The sequence below is a fragment of the Halichoeres trimaculatus genome, unplaced genomic scaffold (genome assembly GCF_033239565.1).
Source record: "Halichoeres trimaculatus isolate MK-OKI-2021-1 unplaced genomic scaffold, fHalTri1.1 fHalTri1_scaffold_16, whole genome shotgun sequence".
Taxonomy (NCBI): Eukaryota; Metazoa; Chordata; class Actinopteri; order Labriformes; family Labridae; genus Halichoeres; species Halichoeres trimaculatus.
In genome coordinates, this window is record NW_027437194.1 from 836,943 (window position 1) to 863,939 (window position 26,997).

The 26,997-nt window shown below is 42.0% G+C and overlaps 1 protein-coding gene across 2 annotated transcripts; it reads right to left on the reverse strand.

Annotated features, from left to right (window-relative positions):
- Positions 1-340: 340 nt before the first annotated feature.
- On the reverse strand, positions 341-25,677 carry lhx5 (LIM homeobox 5). 2 transcript variants are annotated; one of them, XM_074690932.1, is made up of 5 exons: positions 25,661-25,677; positions 20,549-20,772; positions 19,675-19,952; positions 16,343-16,508; positions 341-1,964 (listed from the first exon to the last, which is right to left on the reverse strand). In XM_074690932.1, coding segments are annotated over exons 1-5 (1,020 nt in total). In that variant the 5' UTR covers positions 25,663-25,677; the 3' UTR covers positions 341-1,614. The 2 variants fall into 2 exon arrangements, with proteins under 2 accessions (XP_074547033.1, XP_074547032.1); XM_074690931.1 differs by lacking the exon at positions 25,661-25,677 and adding an exon at positions 22,908-23,733.
- Positions 25,678-26,997: the final 1,320 nt, after the last annotated feature.

Genomic DNA, 26,997 nt, shown 5'->3' on the forward strand with positions numbered 1-26,997 from the left:
ATATGAATAAAAAAATAATAAATACAAATTAAACAAGGGGTTTTCGTATTTCTGAATTTTTTTACATTTAGCTAAAGTGATAATGCTGTGATGCTAATGGATTATTTCAGCCTGTTTCAAAAGGGAGATTCTTTAAATTTTGTTTTCTTTAAACAGAGAGTAAATATAAATAAATAACATATTTTTATTTGTGGTTAAACCTCATTTTTTCTCAGGTTGATGTTTTTTCTTTGTTTTAAAAATGTCTCCAACGTGACGTTACTGAAGAAATCCAGGAGCTCGTGTTGTAAGAGAAGGTTTTATTACCAGTGCTATTTACATAGAAATAATACAGCCACGTTCCCTTTCCCCACTCACACACACACACACACACACACACACCATACATACACACACACACACTCCCCTTTGTATCCAAGAATATCTCAATACATCAGAAATTAGACACATTCTCTCTAAATCTTGTACAATGTTTAAAGGAAACTCCAGAAACGAGACTCCAGGTGAGCTCAGGGTGGACGAACGGAGACGGAGACGTGTGGGGGATGAAGGTCTGAAGTGTTTTCTGCTGCTCCTGGTCTGTGTTCCTGTGTCCTTTCTGCAGCAGCTTTAAAACCAAAGATGAAGCTTTTGTTTAATCTTTCTCAAACGGCAGATTTATGTAAACACGGCCGGACCGGGCTGAGGACTGGGCTGAGGACCGGGCTGAGGACCGGGCTGAGGGTCTGGACTGGGTGCGTTTTAAGGCCACTAGATGGCAATGAGAGGTTGTGAGCAGACGTGCAGCGGTAATGTCACAGATGTTGTCTGCCCCCTCTTTTGTTTTGTGCCTTTAGAGGAAGGAGACCTCAGCTGTTGAAGGAGATTCTCCATTATGGGCTCAATGTTCTTTTGAAAATCATTTCCATTAAAACATGTTTTTTAAAAGGGACAGTAACAAAAGGAAGGTCAGGTGAAGCAGTCTGTGAGGCAGAACTATCAGGGCCGGGTGGATGGATGGGTGTGAGACTCTCTGCGTGTGTGTGTGTGTGTGTGTGTGTGTGTGTGTGTGTGCTTGAGTGAGTACAAGTGTCTGTGTAATTGTGTACGTGTTTTGAATAATGGTGCAGACATCCTTCTTTCCAGCTCTGATCAAGAACACTTTTTGTGCATTAAGAGATTTAAAGCAAAGATGGAGAACGCAGATGTGTGTGTGTGTGTGTAGCGTAGGTGAGTGTGTGTGTGTGTGTGTGTGTGTGGAAAGCCGGCTCTGATGTGACACACTGACATAAAAGTGAGAATATTTAAAGCAACATCTGTGATTTCTGTGACGCCGAGCCGGAGTGGGAAACTCGTATTGCTCTGAGGAGTTTTCTGAGCGATGACGGGAGCGACGCCGAGGATTCACAACATTTACCGTAAAATAATTCAAGTCCAGTCCGTGATCCAGGACAGGAAATGCTTTGGAGTGTCTACTGGGCGCCACGCGCTGGGTTCCTGCCCGTTAATCCGTGGGGGGTTTGAAAAAGCCGTCTGCAGAAACGCCAGCCCGGCTTTCCTCCTTCCTGTTTCTCCTGAATGAACCGGACTGACCGTCAGCCCAGGAGGGTCCACGCTCTGCGCTGCGTGCGTCCTCTACCACGCCGTGCTTTCTCCCATCTCGGGGCCTTGGTGGGACATGGGGGCGCTGTAGCTGGAGTTGCTCGCCAACGAGAACGGAGGGCTGGGTCCGCCCCCGTAAGCCTCCCCGGGGACGGGCTGCAGGGAGCTGGGTAAGCCCGGCTCCGGACTCGGGGTTTCTGCGTGAGAGATCATGTCCGTGAACCTTTGGTCGTCTGACGGGTGGTGGCCCGAGCCCTCCATGGCCCCCGGCCCCGAGCCCAGGATGTACGGGGACTCGGCGGGGGACTGGGCCTGCGAGGACGGAGGGCCGTGGGGGAAGAAGTCGTAGTTACTTCCTGGTCCGTAGTAGTCGCCTTGGTACTCTGAGGAGAGAAAACAGGAGGTGAGATTTCTCTGAAAGCATTTGCATAAAAACCTCCCAGCGCTTCCACCCACCTCCACCTCCACCTCCACCTCCACCTCCACCTCCACCTCCACCTCCACCTCCACCTAAGTGGGTGAATTGATCATGTCCAATTTCCAACCCAGCGCTCTCCGACTGCCTCATCTGAGTGTATAAACAACTCCACACCTCTCCACCTCACTTCTCTCCGCTTTTACTCACTGCCTCCGTCTCCCTCACTCATTCAGCTCGCAGCCAAGCGATCAGCCCCACGGACCCCCCCATCCTCCATCACCTCCTCCCCCCACCTCCGCCCGGCACCGCTCAAACTTCAGGATCTGGAAGAGGAGCTCTGAAATGAGACCTCAGACTCCCTGCAGCTCCGCCAGCTCCTGTGTCCTCACTCCGTCATGTCTGCAGCTCCAACGCCCCATTATTCCCAGCATGCAATGCACACAGAGCTAACAGTGGGTGTTATTTACATCAGCACACTGATTTCACCATGATTTCTTTTTGTCAATAAAACCACAGGAAATAGAGCGAGAGGCCTCGGACCAGAGGTTCCTAAACCAGCTCAGATCCTGAGGCTGAAGACGCCACGAGGAGACCACCTCTGAAACCTGGGGTGTTGTTGTCTACATACCGTCCCCTCTCCAGATATCATCCCCTCAGCTTTTGGGGTGGGAGTAAACAGAATTGTAAATAAAACCTCAGCCCTGACAGGTGACAGGTAACACCTTTTCAGTGTCTACAAAATCAGCCCAGAGTCCAGGGGATGTCACCGGACACTGACCAATCGCTGAGCTCGCTGAATGTTAAAACCCGCCTCCACTACGTCACCGTCTGTTCCTGAAACCGTGAAATGAAGCCAATCCGCGCGCGCAGCCACATTTGATATGACATCGACTGTGAGTTTCCTTTCTAACAGCTACAGGGCGCCCTGCAGTCACATGACCTGAGCTGTGTCTCTGATTGGACATCAGATAATCCTAATAACTTCTAAACCGTGAAGCTAAAAAAATATTCACTGAGCGTACAGCGTGTGCTGATGGAGAAATCAGCGTTTAAGACCGTTAAGCCGTTGTTTGAACCAGGCTGTAAATATGTTTTTAATGCCAATACCCCAACAGCCGGTCCTCTCCTGTCCCCCCAGTGTCAAAGCCACAAAACCCCCAGCCCGTCCCCCTCGAACACTGGGCTGACCTGCATCTTTGAGGTTTGAGGCTTTGACAGAAATAACCTTGAAACATCTGAAGAAACTGAACCTGAGCCTACAACAATTGGGGTTAAACAGAAGTTTCCATTTTGAACACCTTCCAGATACGGATCTACGGACATCAGCATGCTTGATTGGGGAAAGGGAGGTCTTTCAGATCATCAGATACAGAAGGAAATGCCAAACACAAGGGTATCAAAGATTTTTGGGGTATAAAAGTCTTTTGTGGGAGGCTGTGAAGAGTTTTGGAGGAGGATAAGAGTTGAGAGTGGACACTGAGTCGTTGAGCTGAGTGTAGGAGATCGGTGTTGGTTGGTTTTCTGCAAAACCATCAACTCACTTTGCCCAAAATGTCTTGTTTTCAATAAAGTTTTTGGATTCAAAGTGACTGAACTCTTTGGCTGATTGGACTCTGTGTTTTCCTCCTCAGTAGTCAAAGATCAGGGTGTCAGAAAATCCAGTTATGAAGGATTCAGGGCCCACCCAGACCAGGCCGGTAGGAGACCTTGGGAGACCCCCAAGCACCGGGAAAAGCCTCAGGGATATCATCTTAAAGTTTCTCTCAAATTAAAAATGAGATATCTGTATCTACGGCGAAGCTCAGACTCTAAAATCATCCTTCAGTTTGACGTTTTGCAGAGTTTCTCCTCTGGATGTTTCAACGTTTCCTGCTGGACGAAGGACCCAGATTAAACCTGAGCTGCTTCCTCGTAGTAAGACTGAGGATATGAAGCGTTATCAGAAAAAAAAGACGTATCTGTATCTGAAACCATCGGCTGATTTTCACCTGCACGCTGAGAGACGCTTGGGGCAGAAGAGACGCTGCAAACACTCAGAGCTAAGAGTGAGTTTGTCTGGTTTCTACTCAACGTGTCTCAGAACGAGCCACACGGACAGATTTATGTGTCAAGATATCACAAAAAACAAGATTCTCACAACAGGTTTGTCCTCATTTATGGTGTCATCACTTTAAGATCTACTTGCAGACCTTTTTTTGGACACATCCACTGAAAAACACCCAAAATATTATTAAAAGAAATGGATATGAAATGTTTTTTAAAGGTATGGCGGTGACAGGAAATGATTTGGAAGTCTAAAACATCAAAGTTCAACTTTCTATTAAAAAATAATAATGACTTTCTGATGGTTTTTCTGAATTCACAGGAAAAATTTACGACAAACTAGGAAATAATTTACACTTGGAAAGATTGTGATATGAATCAGCAAACAGAGAAATTACTCACATGAGAATCTGGAGGCCTCTTTTGGAGTTTCAAAGCTGTCACTGATCTACTTTGGAAAACACTGATGCTTCTTTTTTGTTTTGATTTCTTTTACTTTTTTTTGGCATTTTTTTACCTAGTTTTTTTCCACTTTTTTTTGTTACAAAAATTGTGGGATACTTTTATTTTGAAAGGCTAACTGCTGACTTCCTGTTTGAGATAGGTCAGGGGTGTTAGCATAAAATTTGTGTGTCTCAATGAGACGAACATTTTGACACTGGTTTGATTTCTCTATGACATTCCTACTGCCATTGAGAGCCATTTTAGTGTGCCTAGGTGGCGCTAAAGAGCACATTTTGGAATGTTGGGGGTCAACTTTGATTTATATTGAATATTAGGATGAATCTGAGGTGTGCCCCAATTTTGGTGAGTTTTTGAGCACAATTAGGGGGTGTAATCAGAGCTCAAAGACAGGACAGGAGAAGAAGAAAGAAACGGACGAAATACCCTAAACAAAAAAAAATAAAAAACAATAAAATAAAAATTCAACCATTATCAAGCAAAACAAACATACAACTGGGACTTAAAATGTGCCAGATTCAAGTTTTTACAGACTTGTGCCTTAAATCTCCATCATTGTGCGTTGGTAGTTGGTTTGGCTTATTTAGTCGTTCATTTTTGTATTTTTTGTTTTCAGATTTTAAGGTTGAATCACTGCAGCTTTAACTTCAGTATCAGGTCGGTGAAGCAGCTCCTCCAATCTAAGGATTCATGATTCATTTATTTCTAATAACAGGAGCAGGTATCACCCAATGATCTCATCTCCTCTGCTGTCAGGGACTGTTGGACGTTTTTTTGCTTGCCCAATTAGTAGAAGAGTTACGGTAATAAGAATAACTCGCTTAATTATCACCTGTGATTGAAATGATAATGCACGCTGGTTCCTGTGCAGTAACGTAACACCCCTGATATCCTAGAAAAGCTCGACTTTTCTTCTTCAAGGAGAATTTTCTTGCCTGCATTGTTGAGGAGTTACGGTAATTTAGAGAGCACTTTAAAAATGGGAAGCATGCACATGTAAGAAAGTCTCAGTCTGCAGGATCCAGCCTCTGTGGACCATGAGAGTCTCAGAACCAAAGTCGTGGTCTAAAAACTCGACTGTTTACATCCTGAGACTTTGTGAGACTTTGACCTGGGGTTAAAAAACCTCCTCCTCTCCTTAACGTCGGAGCAAAGCTTGATGAATTCACTTCAAGGTGCAGCAGCGACAAACTGACACGTTAATGACAGGAAACAGCTCAAATTCCTGCTTTCACTGAAAATCTGCTGCACACTCCGAGTCTCACAAAGACGCTCTAACGCTGACTGACGTGTTTGTGTTCCTGAGCAGTTTCAGACAGATTTAGAGCTCGCTGCAATGTTTGATGTACGCAGGTGTGCTCGCGCTGATATGTCCCAGAGTTTCAGACTTTATTTATAAAACTCAGAGAGAGACTCAGGTCGTCTTCCCTCAGTTAACACGAGATTTCAAGAAGAGAAAAACAGATCGTTAGAGGATTGATGGCATCAAGAGAGAAGTTTTGCAGCATTTAAAAAAAAAGCAGATATACACTCACCAGCCACTGTCCAACTGCTCGTTAACTCAATGCATTTACGAAACGTGGCATGGTTGTTGGTCTGAGTATTTCAGAAACTGCTGATCTACTGGGATTTTAACCCACAACCATCTCTAGGGTTTACAGAGAATGGTCCCAAAAAGAGAAAATATCCAGTGAGCAGCAGTTCTGTGGGTAAAATGCCTTGTTGATGCCAGAGGTCAGAGGAGAATGGACAGACTGGTTGGAGCTGATAGAAAGGCAACAGTAACTCAAATAACCACTGGTTACAACCGAGGTCTGCAGAAGAGCATCTCTGAACACACAACACGTCCAACCTTGAGGCAGATGGGCTACAGCAGCAGAAGACCACACCGGGTGACCCTCCTGTCAGCTACGAACAGGAAACTGAGGCTACAATTCACACAGCAACACCAAAACTGGACCATAGAAGATTGGAGAAACGTCGCCTGGTCTGATGAGTCTGGATTTCTGCTCCACATTCAGATGGTAGGGTCAGAATTTGGCCTCAACAACATGAAAGCATGGATCCATCCTGCCTTGTATCAACGGTTCAGGCTGCTGCTGCTGGTGTAATGGTGTGGGGGATATTTTCTTGGCTCACTTTGGGCCCCTTAGTACCAACTGAGCATGGTTTAAAGTCCACAGAAAAAAAATGAAAAAGAAAAGGGAAAAAAATAAAAAAGAGAGAAAAAAAAGGAAAAAAAAAAGGGGGGGGGGGGGGGAAGGAAAAAAGAAAAAAAAAAGAAAAAAAAAGAAAAAAAAAGAGGGGAAAAAGAAAAAAGAAGGAAAAAGGAAATAAGAAAAAAGAAGAAAAAAGAAAAAAGAAAAAAAGAGAAAAAAAAGAAAAAAGAAAGAAAAAGAAAAAAAGGAGGAAAAAAAGGAAAAAAGAAAAAAGAAAAAAAAGAAAAAAAAGAAAGAAAAAGAAAAAAAGAAAAAAAGAAAGGAAAAGAAAAAAAAGAAAAAAGAAAAAAAAGAAAAAAGAAGGAAAAAGGAAATAAGAAAAAAGAAGAAAAAAGAAAAAAGAAAAAAAGAGAAAAAAAAAGAAAAAAGAAAGAAAAAGAAAAAAAGGAGAAAAAAAGGAAAAAAGAAAAAAAGAGAGAAAAAGAAAAAAAGAAAAAAAAGAAAGGAAAAGAAAAAAAAAGAAAAAAAGAAAAAAAAAGAAAAAAAAGAGAAAAAAAAAAAAAGTCCCCAGCCTTCCTGAGTATTGTTGCTGACCATGTCCATCCCTTTATGAGCACAGTGTACCCATCTTCTGATGGATACTTCCACCAGGATAACGCTCCATGTCATAAAGCTGGAATCATCTCAGACTGCTTTCTTTAACATGACAATGAGTTCCCTGTACTCAAATGTCCTCCACAGTCCCCAGATCTCAATCCAATAGAGCAGCTTTGGGATGTGGTGGAACGGGGGATTCTCATCATGGATGTTCAGACCACAAATCTGCAGCAACTGTGTGATGCTATCATGTCAACATGGACCAAACTCTCTGAGGAATGTTTCCAGAACCTTGTTGAATCTATGCCACCAAGGATTAAGGCAGGTCTGAAGGAAAAAGGGGGTCCATCCCGGGACTAGCAAGGCCACATGTCGCTCTTCTTCAACAGGAATTAAACTCATAGAAATCCAAAATCTAAACCAGAACTCACGCTGCCACAGTCAAAAACCTGAGTTTACCTATATGCATTTTCTGGTGTAAAGCGCCACCTACTGATCAAACATAAAACAACATATGCACTGAATGTTCTTCCTTAAAATAAAGGAACAAAAATTAGAGACAAAACCTAAAACAAACAGAAACTTTATAACGGCTCCAAAGTATTTTTGAATTTTAGCATAAAGAGCTAGACGGACGGAGATCAGACCTTTAGCATCAACGTTAGCGTAGCCTGACACCATGTTTCAGTTGGATGTGACTTCATGGACGCGACTTTATGACCTCCATTTGACGACAGGAACAGCAGAGGGAGGATAGAGCGTTAATAAGAGTCAACAAGCTAACACAGGGGTGGCCAACCTGCGGCTCGCGAGCCACATGTGGCTCTTTGCCCTTCTGTGTTTGGCTCTTTGAACCATTCATAAAAAAAAATTATATTATATACATATAGTTATGAGTAGTGGTGTACCAATCAATCTCAAATATTGATATAATGATGTCAACGTTGTGATCAGTATTGATCAATACTTGGATGATGGGATTGATACTTAAGTTTCGGTTTCTTTTCTCTACATCGCTAATGTGCTCATAGCTATCTAGATAGATGGAACTTCATGTCTCCTGCAGTAAAAACAGAAACTTGTCTTTGTGGTGTGGCTCTTCGTAGTACCACGGTAGTTTTTGTGGCTCTTGGTCTCCAACTTGTTGGCCACCCCTGAGCTAACACACGCATGACTTAGCCAGTCGCTGCAACCTGAACTCAACGCAACCTCAGAGTTTAATTAGCATTTGGAAAAACAACCAGAAAACAGCAAGATTCAACCCTCCTCCTCCTCCTCAGCTCCACCCTGACGTGAGATCGGTGGTGGCCTGTGTTTGCCGCCCCAGATGTTGCTCCATCATTCCTCCGCCCCTGACAGATGTTTCCCTCCTTCTTCAAGCAAAATCAGAAACTAACGAGATTCAGAGAAAGACGTCGTCCAATTACAGCCACGCTCTGATTTAGCGCTCTGCTTTAGCGCTCTGCTTTAGCGCTCTGCTTTAGCGCTTTGCATTAGCGTGTAGCTGCAGGGGAATTATCAACAGAGACAATAAGACCTGACATGACTTCCACAAACAAGCTCATTATTCGATCACAAACACGCCGCGCTCGTTTGGCCGACCTTGAGATTAAGCAACAAGCTTGTGCTGTGGCCTGGATGGTGTGTATGTGTGTGTGTGTGTGTGTATGATTACACTCACACCAAGCCACACACAGGCATTCCCCCCCTGCAGGCGGCGAGCAGAGGCCTGTGCCGCTGCTGCTGCTGCTGCTGCACAAAGGGTGTGAAAGCAGCGAGCGCAGAGCGATGAGAGCCAGGGAAGATGTTTTTGTCCTCTGTGTTTCTCCTCCCACTCTCTGAGTTGCAGCCTTGACGGCTCAGGCCCATTGTGTCCTCAGAGCGCGGCTCCTTCAGGCTGACGTGCAGCAGACGTATAAAAACACGGCGTCTGTTTCTGTGGAATCAGACTTCTGAGAATCACAGGTGTGTTTGGTTTGGTCCTCCACTTCACGGTGGGGCCGTTGTTGCTTTAACGCGATGCTATCATCAGACACCCGCACACTTTTGTCTATCAAAGATTTTTCCTGGATCCATCTTGACCAGTGGAGGCTAAAATACTCCACAATCCTTGTTTTTCAAGTAGTCCTGATGAGTGTTTTCCTCTGAATGGGTATCGATTTCCAAGTCTGAACACCAACTCCAGGTTTGAAATGCAGCGTGTGATTTAAAAAGAAGAGAGTGGACGCAGCTCAGCGAGTCATCAGCTGGTACTATCACAGGAAACAGAGAAACAGCTGGAAACAAGCTCACAGTGCAAACATGGAGGATATTTACAGAAATCAAGCTTTAAGTTCTAACGAGATGAGAGGAATACTTGATTCTGATTGGTCGAAAGCCTCTAACAAAAGTAGACAACCAAACGTAACTCAGATAAAATCCATCTACATGAAGAAACCCATCTCATCTCCCTCTCTGAGTCCATCCAACCCCGTCCTGCAATCCGGACACCAACAGCAGAGCTGATCTCTACAAAACCACTTGAAATCTCAGCGTTTGTAATAATATCACTGATATCAAATGTTCATTTCTGAGAAGATGAGCTGAATGAAGACAGAATTGTAAACGTAAATTATCCGTCAGTCGTCTTGTCAATAAAAATATCTTCCTTGAGGTGGACGAAAACAAACAGGAAGCTTGATCCTGATTAAAATGTTCGATTTGATGAGGCTGAAAACATTTCTTGACGTGGAAACATCTCAAACAGGAGAGTCTGAGTGTAAGAGTCAAAATTAACCACGTAAGTTAATTAAAACATTTAAATCCAAATTCATAATTTCAGTGTTTTGTTCGTTGAATGATTTCACTCTTTTCTCTTTGAGCTTTTCGATCAGTTGCGGCTGCTGGTCAGTCCAGGAGGGGAAGCTTTTTCCAGCCTACATCATAAATTTGTTTTTTTATTTAAACATTTTTTCGTCTTTAAGAAAGGTAAACTCGCTGAGGATCGATAAAACCTCCGGATCAGTCCAGAACACCTGACTGTAAAACTCAGAAGATGCTCCGGTGGAGGGTTATACTTCAAGATCTCTGACTGGCTCATTTCACTGTCAATCAAAAAGGGATTCAGCCTCAGACAGATCATCCAATCATCATGCAGAAGCCCAGCGTCCAGGCCAGCCCACTGCCTCATAGACCCCCAGAGACGCTGAGCGTCCGATGGGCGGGACAAAGCCCAGCGTTTATCCAATGACCGTCCAGTTTCCACAGTGGAACAAACCACTCTACGCTTCCCCGCTGAAGTCAGAAGACGCTCAGCGTCCGACTGTGTTAAAGCGCTGAGACGCTGCGGGGATGAATGAGAAGGAGGTGGAGCCAGTTACCTGTGATAGGTAGGTGGACCAGCACCTGTGTTTTGATTCACTTCCTGCACTTTAGCTAAATTTATTTTTAATTAATTTTAACAGTATTGTTCTAATTTTTCTTGCAATGACTGCACTGTATTTATTAATTCATTATGACCATAGTCTGTATAAAACATGGACGTAGCCTCCACGACGTCACCGTCTGTTCCTGAAACAGTCAAATGAAGCCAATCCTCGGACGTAGCCATGTTGGATGTGACGCTAGCTTAAAACTTCCTTTTTAACAGCTACAGGGCGCCATTAGTCACATGACCTGAGATGATCAAACGGTCTTAATATTTCCTAAACTGCTGATGGAGAAATCAGTGTTTCAGACCGAAGCTGTTTTTTGAACCAGGCTGTAAACATGTTTTTATGACTGGGTGTTTTCGTGGTTTCTGGTCTTTCTGTAGCCAGACTCAAGCAGATCCTCAATGTATCAGCTTCATTTTCTAAACTGGATGTTGCCCCTTGGTTCAAAAATGATCTGGTTTTGACACAGTTTGTTTTATTTTGAAACTACCTGGCTCTTTTTAGACTTCCTGTCTCACTTGATCAGTGCTTTTTGTAAATTGGCGCCTCTCTGAAGACGTCCTACATAGAAAGGACGGGTGGGAGGAAAAAATCGTTATATATCAGGATTTTTTGTTTGGCAATATCAAAATCAGGATTCTTTGACCAAAAATCTTTTTTTTTTTTCAAATTCAAAATCTTAGTTTCAGTCTTCATTTCAAAAGTTGCCACTTCTCTCCAGCAGGGGGCGAAATGTTTCTCTCTGACTCACGTCATTCAACAGGAATTAAACTCATACAAATCCAAAATCCAACACATAGAAACCAGAACTCACGCTGCCACAGTCATAAACTGTTTCCCTCCTCCTACACACACCTTGAAACATTTGTAAAGCGCCACCTACTGATCAAACATAAAACAACATACGCATTGAATCATCTTCTTTAAAATAAAGGAACAAAAAATTAGGAACACGTTTTTAAATTTTAGCGTACGCCACTCGTGTTTTGTTTCAGCTGCGCCAAAAGTTTCCACTTTTCTCCAGCAGAGGGCGAAATGTTTCTCTCTGACTTACGCCATTTTATGGGAAAATATGGCTCCTGATATAATCTGTAGACATTAACATCATCATTTAACTGTTCCCTTGGTCTGGTGTTAAAAAAGCAAACTAAAAATTGCAAAAATGTAAATATCGAAGAATCGCAATTTAAAAGGAATCGGCACCCCACAAAATCGTAACAGAAAAGCGAATCATCCCAGCCTTAATGGACAGGACGGATCAACAACCCTCAAGTTCAGCAGGATAAATCCATCAGGACTGCTCTTGACGAAGATAATAACCAGTTACCAAAGGCGGGGAGAGCACACCTCTCCTCCCTTTCCTTTGTCCTCACTGACTGACAGACAAACCTCTCAGATTTAGCTTATCTTAATCATGTTTACACATCAGACGTAGATTAAAAACTCTCATGATCAGCGACACAAATTCAACCACTTTTTTTAGAAAAGACTCAGAAACCGAGCAGGGAGAGCAGCAGCAAAGACAGAGCGAGCATCAGTGAGGAGACGTGTCTTAAAATAGCAGTAAGTTCAAACACTCGATTTCTAACATCAGTAAATGTGTTTAACGTCGGGGTCAGAGCCACAGGTTGATTTTAGACAGTTTTTCACCCTCGCTATGACAGCTCAAAGATCTCGTTCCCAGCACGCGGCGTGTTTTAATCCACTTCCTGTCAGGCTGTTTTGTCTTTTTCCCATCATGTCAAACTTTCTCGAACACTCCAGAAACTTCTGTTATAGAATCTTTAACGGTAATGTTTCTTCGACAGGTTTATTTTAAAGCTGGGGGCTGACGACTTTTCAGAAAGAAAGTGAAACTAAAGGAGTCACCTGTGAGAGATCACAGGGTTCAACTTCACCCGAGTGTGACATCTCAGCGTTTCATTTGAAGTGCGTAGCTTTGATTTGTGTCGTATGTGCTGAAGAAAGCCACCGCATTCCTCCCATAAGGAGCAGACTTCACTCCTGTGTGTTGATGTGTTAACAAAAGTCCTTTAAAGATGTTTTTAAAACTCCCAGTGAAAGTGAAAGCACCCTGGCTGAATGGTTCCCAAGGTTAGAGTAAAATAAAGTGGATCATATGCCGTACGTCTGTACAAAAGACGAGGAGATGAAAGAAAAACACGCCACATTCTATGTCCACAGAAACGCCGCGTTCAGACAGGAACAATGTTAGCGAGTCGCTGCAGGAAGTAGACGTAAAGTTTCACAATATTTCAACTTTTAACCACAGCGAGGACAACATCAGACATAAAAACATACATCAAGAAAAAAAAACATCTTTTTTATGGTTTCATGGGTGAATTTCATCTGCTGGGTCAAGGTACCCCTCACATTCAGCTAGCTTTCAGCGTCTGTCAAAGCCTACACTTGGTACCAATGATCGACTTATGGTGGTACCCATTAAACGCTGTCTCTGGGTACCTTTGATAATCTGTTTTGGGGTATCATTCAGCATCCAATCAGAGTTTTACTGAGGTGTCTTTCAGCTGCAGGACAAACCTCATTGTTATGACGAAGATACCCAAAATTTAGTTTGATTTGTTTAAAGCTATGGTCTACGATGTGGAAGCTTTGTACATCCTAACAACACAGTTTATACATCTACACAATATAAAGACCAAAAAGAACAAAAAAATCCATTCAGTATATCTGTGAGTCCATCCAATCCATCTCCCTTGCACCGTCCTGCCCATGGTCCCACCTCGTCCTTCCCCACTACCCCTCTCACGTCAGCTAGCTGCTCAGCTACTGAAGCGTCATGGAGCCAGAGAAAGACCCAAACCAGGAAGCTGTTACTGTGACCCTCCTCAGGGAAGGGAAGAAAACCAAAAAGTTTCAAAGAAAAGGCTGAAGCAAGCTTCTTGCTCTGTCAGAGGGGGCGTGTTGTTAAGAGGTGAAGAAGAGCGATACGAGCTGGGGGGCGGGGTCTTGGTACACAGAGGGGAGGGGTGAGTGAGTCTGCGTTTTTCAAATGTGTCTCATCAGACAAACTGGGTTTTAGATCGTAGACCAGAGCTTTAAATAAAAGGGTTAGGGTTAAAAACACATCAGGTTTGAGGTACCCTTTAGCATCGACTGTTAATTAAAGAGTTTAAAGTTTTCTTATATTAAAGAACTCACAAGTTGAGTCTAGTTTCTATAAACGAGCTGAATAAGCAGAAACTTTAAGTAACGGCCTGTATGTGACTCCATTTAGCGTCGTCTCAAGGAACCCTTGATAATCCTTTATGAAGTTTCCTTTAGCATTTCATTAAAGCAGCACTGTTTGCTCTTTTGCTGTTACAAAGCACCCATGTGCATATTTTCTCAGACACATTATCAGAGACTTCTTTTGACTTGTAAAGGTCCCTTAAACTCATATAAACCAGGGGTGCACCGATCACAATTTTCTGTCCAATCACCGATCTTCAAAGAGCCTGACCTGCTGATACCCATTTTTATTTTTTATCTTTTATAACTGACAGAACTGACTTTACCTCACTAATTTATTTATTCCTTGTACGGTTTCTTTCAAATTGTTTTTATCAACGGCACATGTTTCTCTTTTAGCTTGGTTTGACATATTTTAGGCCTTTTACCCCCTGATGTTTTAACTTATCTTGCTTTTTTGTCTCAGGGCTGTCTTTCTTGTTCTTTTAGCCTAAGCACTGTCGTCACTTTGTCTCGTGCTGTTTTGTGTGCCTATAACACGAGAGTACTCACTCACTGTGAACTGAATTTACCCAAGGGCAGAATAAATATCCTGAATCATCTGAATATACCCTCATTATTCCAATCTTATGTCAGTGAAAATCACTGAACGATACCTGTGAAACAATGAAATCTTTATAAGATCAGTTTCAGATGTAAGGATGGGCCAATCACTGATCACGATCGGTGCTTGTCTGATATAAACTAGTTTCAGTTAACATCTGGTTTTTGGAACCTTTGAGTATCTGTTTCTGATTTTAAGTTTCCTTTAGCTCCTGGTACCTCCTCACAGTTTGAGGGACCGTTTTGCATCTTTTAAAGGAAAGACAAGTTTATTTGTAGAGCACAATTCATACACAAGGTAATTCAAAGTGTTTTACAGCTGAAATAAAATCATTGCCAAAAATCACATCATAAAATATTAAAAAGGATGAGTTGAGGCCTGTCTCACGTCTTCTGGCAGACTGATCCAGATTTTAGGAGCATAAAACTGGAAAGCAGCCTCACCGTGTTTAGTCCTGACTCTGGGCTCCAGCAGGAGAGCCCTCCCTGAGGTTCTCAGAGACCGAGTTGGTTCATATTCATGTTAGGGGTGTACTTTGGAGCTAAACCATGAAGAGACTTGTAAACAAGCAGAGCTGTTTTAAAGTCTTGTCTCTGAGCCACAGGAAGCCGGAGCAGAGACCTGAGACCTGGTCTAATATGGTTCTGGTCAGGACCCGAGCAGCAGCGTTCTGGATGTACTGACTCTGGTCTTACAGCTGGTTTAACTGCCCATTATCATCTTTTAAAGGCACCATTCAGCTCATGTTACCGTTTATTATGGGGTACCCTCGATCATCTGTTTGAGGAAGAATTGAGAGTTTCATTCAAAGTATCATTTCCCTGCTTGTTGGAGCATTTTTAAAGGTGCCCATTATTTATTTTTATTTTTAAATTATTTTTTGTTTACTTATTTTCATTTTTTAATTATTATTTTTATTTATTTTCATCTTTATTAATTTTAGTTTATTTTCATTTTTTAATTATTTTTTGTTTATTTTCGTTTTTAATTATTTTTTGTTTATATTCATTTTGTAATTATTTTTAATTATTTTTTAATTATTTTTTAATTATTTTTTTAATTATTTTTTAATTAATTTATCATTTATTTTATCTCATTCATTTATATTTTATTTTATTTTATTTATTTTTCATTTTATTTCATTTATTTATCTTTTATTTTATTTTTTTTATTAAATTGTATTTTATTTTATTTTTCTTAATATATTTTTTAAAATAAATAAATAAATAGAGGTTTGAAGCTTTGAGAAACAACTGACACAAGATTCAGCACCTTTTGAAGACTTCCTCTATTTTCTATTTCGATCAGTTTTGAAAGGTTAGTATCCTCAGTAATCAGTAATGAAGACTGGTTGTTTCTTGGTACCCTCTAACATACATTTAGTACTTCTTTTACTTATTTCAAGTTAAATAGTTAGAAACGGTGTAAAACTATAATGAGGAATCTGTCATGAGGTTTTTCCTCTTTGGGAATGTAAATAATCTTTCAGACTTCCTGTCTGGGTACCCATCAGTATCTATGTTGGATCATCTGTTTGGGTTACATTTTGTGTTTTTAACATTTTGAAATGTCTCATTCATCAAATTTCAGTTTAACCTTTCTGCATTCATGTGAGTCATGAGTTTATGTATGGGTCACTCTGAACAATCTGTGTTGAGGTACCCCTGAAAATCTGATACAGACACAGAGAGAGTCCTTATGGTCACTGGTGTCTTTAAGTCTCTGTTTCACCTTCATCTTTAGCATCATGTGTTAATTTCTGTTCTGAGCTAAAGTAAAGTTTCCTCTCGCCTCTTTTTGTCAAAGCGCCCAAATTAAAAATGCTAATGCTTCACAACCCGCACACAACATGCTAACAGGTGTAGCTCATTACCTCCATAGTATCCGTAGGCTCCAGGTCCCAGAATGTCCGGATCCTCCAGTCTCCCTCCGAGGGGCCTCATCCTCCTCGGGCCCCTGAAGAAAGCGTGTCGCCGCGCCCCCAGCGCGCTCAGCTGCTTCATCCTCCGCTCTTTGGATCTCCTGTTCTGAAACCAAACCTGTGAAAAAACAAAAGAGTTGATCTCATCACCTGATGAAGCTTTCCTGCGTCATGTTTAAGACCCCACGGTTCCTCCATCAGCGCCACCCACCGAGCACAGAGAGCCGAGCGGACCGAGCTGAACTCACATGAATATTTATCAGCTTCCTTTACATTTTTACTCAACTTTTCAATTTCATGCTCAGTGTTTCAGAGTCTGCGCTGGAGCCATGAATCAATCAAAATGCAAAAGATCTGATCCTTCAGAGCCAGGAAGACGCAGAGTCTCCGACACCTGTGCCACAGATTGACTCTGATGTTCGGGCCTCTTTCAGTTTGCATTGATTCAGCTCGGAGTTAAGTGTCAATATTGATTGTGTTCAGGTTTAAAAAAGGTTTGTGGCATCCAGCAGGAAAAGGCTAAATATGTTTATTCAGTTAATTTATGATGATTCAGTGTTTTTAATGAAGCTGGAGACGGAGTTAAAGCAGAGAGACGGATTCTTGCGACATTTGAAAGTCTATAAATGCAGAATCTGGAGTTTTAATGAAGGTCAAATCTGGGGAGACAGCATCAAAACATGATAACACTGCTCTGACCTTTAACTGCTCTCATCCAGGGGCTAAAAATGAAGATTTCTGAATGTTTCGATCATTTTTACGCAAAGACGAAAAACTGAGAAAATGATCCAACTTGGAAGTCTTGACTCTCACTTAAGAGCTTTTCATGAAGCAGTAATTTTATAATTTTGCTTTATTTTCATTTTTTAATTATTTTTTAATTATTTTTTTAAATTAATTTATCATTTATTTTATCTGATTCATTTATTTTTATTTTATTTCATTTATTTATCTTTAATTTAATTTTTTATTTCATTTCATTTATTTATCTTTAATTTAATTTTTTATTTTATTTCAGCATTTTTAAAGGAACCCGTTAACAATTTTTATTTTAAAATTAATTTTTTGTTTATTTATTTTCATTTTTAATTATTTTCATTTTTTAATTATTTTTTCATTAATTTATCATTTATTTTATCTGATTCATTTATTTTTATTTTATTTCATTTATTTATCTTTAATTTTTTATTTAATTTCATTTCATTTATTTATCTTTAATTTAATTTTTAATTTTATTTCATTTATTTATCTTTAATTTTATTTTTAATTTTATTTCATTTATTTATCTTTATTTTTTTTTTATTAAATTGTATTTTATTTTATTTTTCTTAATATATTTTTTAAAACAAATAAATAAATAAATAGAGGTTCCCTTCAGCAGAAGTTTTGAGAAACGACACAAGATTCAGCGCCTTTTGAAGACTTCCTCTATTTTCTATTTCTATCAGTTTTGAAAGGTTAGTATCCTCAGTAATCAGTAAAGAAGACTGGTTGTTTCTTGGTACCCTCTAACATACATTTAGTACTACTTTTACTTATTTCAAGTTGAATACTAAAGAAACGGATCAGGATGAAGGTGTTGGAGTCACTGAGACATTTTCTGGGTTTTAAATAAACGCAGCGCAGAGTGATTTAAATGTAAAACCCTGACGCAGCGCAGAGCCGGCTCAAATAAACAGTCAGCGCCATAAATCAGGGAGTAAAAAGGCTCATCACTCCTGTTCAATAACGCGTCTTTGAGGAGGGAACAAAGGAGGATTTGAGGGGGAAACCATCACACGCCATATGGAAGAATGTCTGCGTGAGGAGCGCATCACACATCCAGCTCCGCGGCTGCGTAATGATGTATGTTCAACCCCAGCGAGGCAGCACCAGAGGCAGGATCCCACTGTGCTGCAGATTAACAAAAACACACACACACTCTCACACACACACACACAGAGTGAGAGAGTGAGGAGGGAAAAAAACACCTAAAACCACTTAGGCTGTGTTCTGCGTGCTCCAGCAGGCAAAGGCGACACCTGCTTATTGAGAACAATCGTCTAACTGTAGGCTACATTTTTATGGAAATGCTCCCGCTCCCCTCCAGAGAGCGTTGCTTAGGGATTACACACACACTCACACACTCACACACACATGCTGGAGAATCAGTGTGTGGCTCCCCGTGTTGAGTGCAGTGGTATTTAACACACAGTGGATGAGGAAGGAGGAGGATGACGAAACAGAGACTCCATTTTGGCTCCGAGCGACAAACACAGACGGACAGAGGGAGAGGATGGAGAGGATGGAGAGGCTGGCTGATTGATTGAGCTCTGCTGATGCTCACACACACACAGGCTGCAGTATGTGTGTGTGTGTGTGTGATATAGATGAGGTCTCCTCTAATAAGCAGAGGCAGCAGGCTGTAAGTGAGTAAGAGCAGAGAGGTGGGAAAGGGGAGGGTGGGATGTAAATCTGTGAAATCAGCGATAATTACAGCGACTGCACAAAAAGCCACATCACAGTTGGCAGAGATGGTGCTAATCATCCTGACACAGTCTGCACCCAGACACCACCAGTGTGTGTGCATGTGTGTGTCTGTGTGTGTGTTTGAGACAGGTCCAAAAACAGTGCTACGCTGCAGAACATGTTTGTTTACGCGTGTGTGTGCCTCAGTGTGTGTGTGTGTGCGTGTGCAGGGGTTCCTCTCCTCCTCTCCTCCTCTGCTGCTTTTGGCATAAACCAAATGAAACCTTTCATTAATTTCATGGCTGCGCAGCTGAAACAAAACACGAGTGACGTCCTCCACAAAACAAACCAGGATATCTGCGCATCGAGAAATGGGATTACAAGATCCTGATTTCACAGGAGGAGAGGGACGCCTGCAGGTATGACGCACAGGAGTTGGAACAGAGAGGAGAAATGCATGATTAAAATTTAAAAAAGAAAAAACAATTAATTAAAAATCAGATGATTCCTCCTCTAAAGGTGTTATTCTGTGTTTTAAAGCAGCCATCCTGGATTATTTCTGTCTCTTTTTATGGAGGAATCAGATGCAGCCTGTTTGGAAAACGCGTAAACTCTGTTGTATGTTTTGGTGAACGTGATAAAAGAGGGCAGACACAGCCCTCATGAAGCTGGATCTCCTGCTAATAGATCACATCATGTGTGGACGTTTCTGCAGCAGATAACGAGGCCTTCAATTAAAGCTCGGAGTGAAATTAACAAGTCATTCCGCTGATTTATAATCCTTCATTTCTCTCTGATACGTCTTTGTCTCGCGCACAAAGACAGCCCCTCCTCACCTGGATGACGCGCATGTTCAGTCCCGTCTCCTGGGCCAGCTGCTCCCGGATGTGCCGAGTCGGTTTCGGTGTGGCCACAAACGCGGCCTTTAACGTTTCCAGCTGCTTGGCCTTGATGGTGGTCCGGGGCCCCCGCCTCTTGGTGCCCGAGTTCTGCTCCTCGTTCTCAATATTGTTCGTTTCCTTATCAGAGGAGGTGGAATTGTCCGTCTCCTTTATGTCGTCCTGCGTCGGGTCCTGGAGATCCGGCGATAAACTCCTATCCGTACACGACGAGACTGTGAGGGGACAGACAGGGAGGAGGGAGGTCACGATCCGGGAGGGAGAGGAGGGAGAGGGGGGAGGTTGATTAGGCCTTGAGATGCGCAACACACCTGGAAACATTCGGCAGATATTTGTGCTACAATCATGGATGAAATCATCCAAACATTAATTTATTTTCTTCGTTATTTTAAAAATATATTTCTCTCTTTTTGGAGGAGTTTTAGAAAATGCGTAAAATCAATTTTGGAGACATGATTACGCACACAAAAATTACAGATAAATAGGATTAGAAATAAAAAATGAGGTTTAGTAGCAAAGAGGCTCTTCGTGAGCTCGCACAGTGATGAGCAGCAGGAGCAGGAGGCGCAGAGCATCCAACACTCCCAGCAGACCCTGGCGTACAATAACAGAGAGCCATTGTCCTGTGAAAGGTAAATACTGGAGCCACTCAGCTGACAAGGCTGTTTCCAGACTCTCTCCGCGGACTCTGCTCAGAAAACCCCACATTTGTATCAGAAAGTCTCAGATTTAAAAAACCTGAGCGCGCACAGAGAGAGAGAGAGAGAGAGGAGGAAGCAAAGCGCGCACGCGTCTCCGTTTGTTCCCTTACCTGAGTTCAAGTTGACTTCCTTGATGGCTCCGGAGGTCATATAATCTTCTTTGCACACAAACTTGTTCTCGTCGATCACGTAGAGCTCCTCTCCCGTGGACAGCTGCTTGTTACACACCATGCAGGTGAAGCAGTTCAGGTGGAACACCTTGCTGCGCGCTTTACGCACCAGGTCGCTCGGAGAGATCCCCTGCAGGCAGCCCGCGCACTTGGTGCCAAACCGCCTGGGGAGGAGCAGGGGGGACATGACATGATATCAGTGCAATTTATATTCATCAGGAATTATTTCTTCAAATTAAAAGAGAAAAATAAAAAAAATCATTATCGAGCAAAGAGCTGCGTAAAAACGGAAAAAACATCACACGCTTAAAACAGCAAAAACACACATTTTATCTCTATTAATGCGAGAATTCACCACAACAAAATATATTTATAATCAATCTGTGATGATAATTCGTTAGGTGTAAATAAAAACAGCGATTTAATTCTGATTTGCACTAATATCTGCAACAGTGTCTCCAAAAATGCGTAAAATGCATTTTTCTCAAAACATGATAAAGAAAGATTCCAGTCTTTTGATTCCAATATTAAAAAAATAAAACTGCATCATTCAAAATAATTAGGAAATAAAAGTCAAATTAAAATCAAAATAAAAAAAATACTCCTAATTTATAAAAGATAATTATTTTCCTTCCGGATATTTCGATGAAGTAAAATTAAACTGATTATTTCTCGTAATAAACAGAAAATAATGAATTTATTCTGCGTTGTTTCCCTGATTAATAAAGAATATATTAGTCCTGATGTTGGGAAATGTTTGGATGACAAAATATTTTTTGTGAATGATTATTTTTTATTTCCTGAGAGGCTGACAAACCCCGCGTGTTGAGCGCCTGTTCGTTATTTTGACGGAGGTGCTGTGACAATAACCCCACGCAAACCGTATTAGTGACAATCAACACATTGTAGCGAAGGATATATTACAGGATTAGGCAGAGTGAGAGCATCTTAGCGTGAAAATCTGCTCTTAATCCATATTCACCGCGTTAAACTGAGACAGACTGGGTGGAGGAGAGGACTCCTCCTCTGAGCCACAATGAGAGAAATGAACGCGGAGGGAGTCACCTCCTGCTTCCTCCTGTTTCCTCCTGCTTCCTCCTGCTGGATGCTTTAAAAAGCTGAATCTGATGTTTGTTTTTATGAGGTGTTGGAGGCTCACACTGCTCGGCCTTACCTGGATTTCCAGGAGGAGGAGGTGGAGGAGGTGGAGGAGGTGGGGGTGCTTAAACCTTCGGGTGAAATCAAGCTCTTCCTTTGTGCATCATTGTTTTAACACTAATGTCGGCTTGTCCCTCCATTTGCAAAGGTATCGCTTCACTCTCCCTGTTTTTTTCACATGCATGACCAAACCCACCCCCCACCTCCTCCTCCACCTCCACCACCACCTCCTCCTCCTCCCAGGGAAAAGGGCACAACTCTACTTACACAACAAATGGACATATTAGGGTGATTACTGTTTCGCCCAGCTAATGGCTCGACCATTTAAATCCAGACCTGCCGTAAAATGATGGCCAAGGCCGCGCAGGGCCAGCAGCAGCGCGTCCCCACAGAAAAAAAAAGGAAAAAAAAAACCTAATGTGTCTTACATGTCATTAGAGAGTTTGGGGAGGGGTAAAAACGCGCACACAGAAATGAAAATGATGCTAAGAGACAGAGAGCGGCGGGACAAACAAGGGCTTCACTTATCACTCAATTACCTGAAACACTTTTGGGGAACTGTGAACCGGTTAATGGCCTAATGGCTGTTTGGGAGAGTGTTGTCTGCACGTGCAAAAAACATTAAAACCAGGCACGTGCCAGTATTAAATAAAACCATCACTTTGAATGGGTTTGATCTGAGCTTCATGGTGTGACTCGTTTTTATTTTTCTGGATAAATTAAAACCTGAGTCCTAAAAAATTAATTTCTTCCTCTATTTTAGAGAATAAAAAATACAAAATTAATCTGTTTAATTTCAGATAATTTTAATTAAAGCAAATTCTGTAAGCACTCCAACCTCTGAGTTCATATTTTGACCCCTGATGCGCACGCGTAATTTCAGCTCAGGCCGCATTCTGCAGCTGCTGAAATGCTGAATTTATTCCCTTTGATTTATTGTTATTTTCACATTTTATCTGCTGCATTTTAGGATTTTTTTAAGACTAAATTTAAACCTTAATTGTGCAAACATGAAATGATCTGTTCCTCCTCTTTTCTCCACCTTTACGCAGAGACATGGAGCAGATCAAACCTCCTTCCTGTTGAGTGAAACGTGTCGTTATGAGCTCCTCTGCAGAGCTCCGAGTCCTCTCTCTGTTACCTGAAAAAGTCCATTTTGCAATAAAGCTTCCCGTCCCTGGAGAAGCACTTCTCGGTGAGGTTGCAGTTGCACTCGCAGCACTGGACGCACTTGGCGTGCCAGGCTCGGTCCAGCACGTTGAGGAGGAACCGGTCCAGGATCGGCCGCTCGCAGCCGGCACAGTGGACCATCATGTCTCCGGCCTGCAGGACGCCGAGTGCCGACCTGTCCACACGGACTGCGCTGCTCGGACTGGGGACGCCCGGCTCTACGGGGAACAACGTCTTGGCTCCGGGAGGTGTGAGCTGTCAGGTGAAAACTGGGCGAAACCTCCAGAGGTGGCAGGGTGACAATCCTTGAGGTTTATTGTAGTCCTGGTCCTGTTCTGGGTCCAGTCCTGGCACTTGTCACAATCCAAAATCCAGAGCGGAGGAGAGGCTCAGCCGCGCCAGCTGACGGAGGGAGCGGGCATGTTCCTGACGCGCGGAAACTCGTCAAACCTCGTCATTCAGGCGGCTCATTCCTGACATTTCATCCCTCGCTCCGGCTTTGTTTTGGGGCTCCACGCATTTCCTTCAGGCTCACCTCACGCCGCCACTTCCAGCATCACTGTGCCTGGGTTATCACGAGGTTCTGCCAGCGCGGCGCGCGTCCTGCGCTCACATTGGATGACGCCCCTGTTAATTCCCGTGCCAGGAGAGCCAATCAGAGCGCAGTTGTTATGGTTACGCGCTCCTAGCTGTAGCCTCCGAGCGCAGCCTGAATCACACGCCGTGGAAAGAGAAATACCAGGGCCGTGGATGCAGCTCGGTCCTGGTTTTGAGAGGCCAGCTCTCATGGAGACATCAGGGAGTGTTCAGGCTGAAAGTGTCTCCAAGAAGCTGCCTTCAGCTCCTGATCAGAGCGCGAGAGAAGGAGCAGAGGAGGTGTAGAGGAGGTGAGGAAATACCTGCACAACAGGCGCGGGGAGGCCGTGCGTGTGTGGCTCCTGAATGAGAAAAGCAGCAGAGGGAGTGGGAGTAGCCGAACAAGAGGCTAATGCTACACAGCCTCATAATGGCCCTGTGACAAAACGCTCGTGCATTACAGTGCGGGGGGGGGGGGGGGGGGGGGGGGGGCTTTCTCATGCAGAAAGCTATTTACAGGGAAATGCGATGGATTAGCTGCAGCTCATCAATAGGCAGAGCCTGCTGGTCAGCTGCTGCTTTAACAGAGTGGCCTCCAATCGAAGAGGGGATTTCAAATATTTACCAACACACTCGTTTTGTTAGTTCCAGTTAAGCAAACAGGCAGGAGGAGGAGGAGGAGGAGCAGGAGGAGCAGGAGGAGCAGGAGGCCTCACTGACTGACTGCTGATGATGCGAGGTGTGAAATCTGACTCATTTTCTGAGATGATCCCAAACATTTAGAGAGGAAGAGATCATCAGGAGGGGGGAGATATCTGAGCCAACCATCAGACAAACCTGCTCACAGCACCTGGGTGGAGGGTTTCCAGGGCCTGGTGAAGGGGTGGGCGGTAGGGGGTCATTTTACTGAATCTGCACCCTGATATTTACAGATTCCTGTTACTTTTTCGGTAGACAATGCTAAATTTTTGGTTGAGCAAAAAAAACCAAATCTATAAGATAAAAAAAATCTTTTTGTTCCTAGATTTAGTAGAGATGGGTGTCTCAAAATTCTACGGTGGTCCTAAGAGTCCACTGTATAAAACACTTCACAAAATGAAAAAAAAATATGTCAAGAAACAAACATTTTTTTGTAAGTGCATGATGTGATTTTGTACATTATATATATATATATATATATTTTTACCAACAAGCTATTTATTTATCTATTTAAATTATGGCTTGTAAATCTTTGATATTTTAATTTCCTAAAATTTGAATACTTGTGTATTTTTTAAATGTTGTTGTGAAATGTTTTAGGGTTTTTCATGTTTACTTTCTTAATATTTAAAAATTGGAATAGACATGTGTATTTGCTAAAAATTTTTGTGTAATTTTTTTAAATGGAAATGTTTGTGTATTTTCCTTTTTTATTTTGTTGTGAAATGTTTTTGTGTATTTTTTTTTTATTTCTAATGTTCGTTTTTTTTTTTCCTGTTTTTTAAATATTGCTGTGAAATGTTTTTGTGCATTATTTTTTTCAATTTGTAATGTTAGTGGGTTATTTTTTTCTTTTTCTTTTCTTTTTTAAAATTTTGTCGTGTTTTTGTGTATTTTTTAAAATTTGTGATGTTTTTTTTTTTTTCCTTTTTTTTTTAAATTTTGTTGTGAAATGTTTTTGCGTTCATGCAGTTGATCTCGAGGGGTATGGTAAAAACCCCAGTGGAAGCTTCCATGTTTTTTGTTTTGGTTTGAGGCATTTTCAAATGAATAGAGTAGAATAGAATAGAGAAGAATAGAATAGAGAAGAATAGAACAGAATAGAGTAGAATAGAACTTTATTTGTTTATTTACCATAGAGGTTATTGTTATATTGTAATTTTATGACGACAAATGAGGAAGTGATTTTAGCCTTTGTTCAGTAAATGCTCGTGTAATTAACATTTTATTGTCAGTGTTTGGTGACGTTCAGTCTGCGTCTGTAGAGCTGGTTCTGATCCGCTGGGCGTTGGGTTTCTGCAGGACCAGCTGAGCTGGGATAAGGTGACGCATCTGAAGCAAAAGCTAAAATAGTGGATGCACACAGAAAAAAACAAAAACATTTGTGTTGTTTTGATGAAATAATAAATGATCCTTCCACAGATAATAAATCATAATAGAAAATATTACATTAAAAAATTTCATCCAGACTCAGACGATGAGGCGAATCCAAGGACAAGAGTCTGATTTTGTTTTTGAAAATCGAGTTCAGTAACTGCAGATAAAAAGGAAAAATTCAATGATTTAGACTAAATTCTTGTGATAGAAATAAAAAGTCACTAATCAAAACACATATTTTTCATTTGATTTGATTTAAAAATGATTTTCTTGCTCTCAATTTACCATTTTTCCCATTTATTGAAACACAGAAGAGAAACTCTTCTTAAAGGCACAGTGCGCAGTATATGAGCAGAATTGGCAAAAAACACATTTTTGTATCAGGATGATGATTTAATATCTACCTTAGGGATGGATCCACTTCCATACAGGATGATATTCTACACCTTCATGTTACTACGGCAACACAGAGAGGACAAACTAGTAACGTGTTTTTGAATGTAATTAGAAGGAAAAGAAGCACTAAAGAATTTGTACTGGCAAAACGGATCATACCTGTCATGTATCACGGTAGCTACTGGTCCTCACAGGCCACCGTAGCTGCAGGAGTTTCATCAACAGAACAGGAGGGTGAGCAAGGGAGTGTTTCAGACTGGGATCTGATCTGCTATCACTTAATAATTTCATTTTTCTGCATCATGTGGGAAAAAGAGTAAGCAAATAAATGATGAGAAACGATCAGAGCACTCTCCAGCCAGCAGAAAGGAGGAGAGAAAAGGAGGAGAGGGCGTTAAGGAGAGCAGGCGGTGGGAAAAGGAACATGTGAGGCAAACCCCGTCTGAATGTAGCCACACCACATTGTGTAAGAAGAATAAGAAATAAAAAAACCCAGTTTGCTCTGTGCACTCAGAGGCCCAGAGACGCTCACCTGTGCAGGGAGAGACGGGGGAGCTGTCTGTGGTGCTGACGTGCAGGAAGCACCAAGGACAGCAGCAGCAGCTTTTTCTGCTTTCAATGAGGATCTGCCTTTCCCGCCGCACACAGACCATCATCGTCTCCATTGTGCTGGATTTACATGTTAAACGGATTCAACGCGCTGATGTTCTGCTGGATTCAGGCGCTGACCTGAAGCCGGGCGTCGTCATAACACGGCGTGACACTTGAGCCTCCTATAGGAGCTACATCCATTTTTCACTCACATAAAACACATTTTATTTCTCCTGTCAAGGTCTTTATATCTGTTACGTCTGTTTGATGCTTTCATTGTGCTTCTTTCACGTGTTGGAGATGTGTATACGTTTGTAGATGTTCATGATCCTGCAGCTGCTAAGACTCAGATACCTGCCTGTAGCTCTGTGAAGAAAGAAGACTGAACACTGAGGCTTTGAATTGTTCCCTTTAACCTTTTT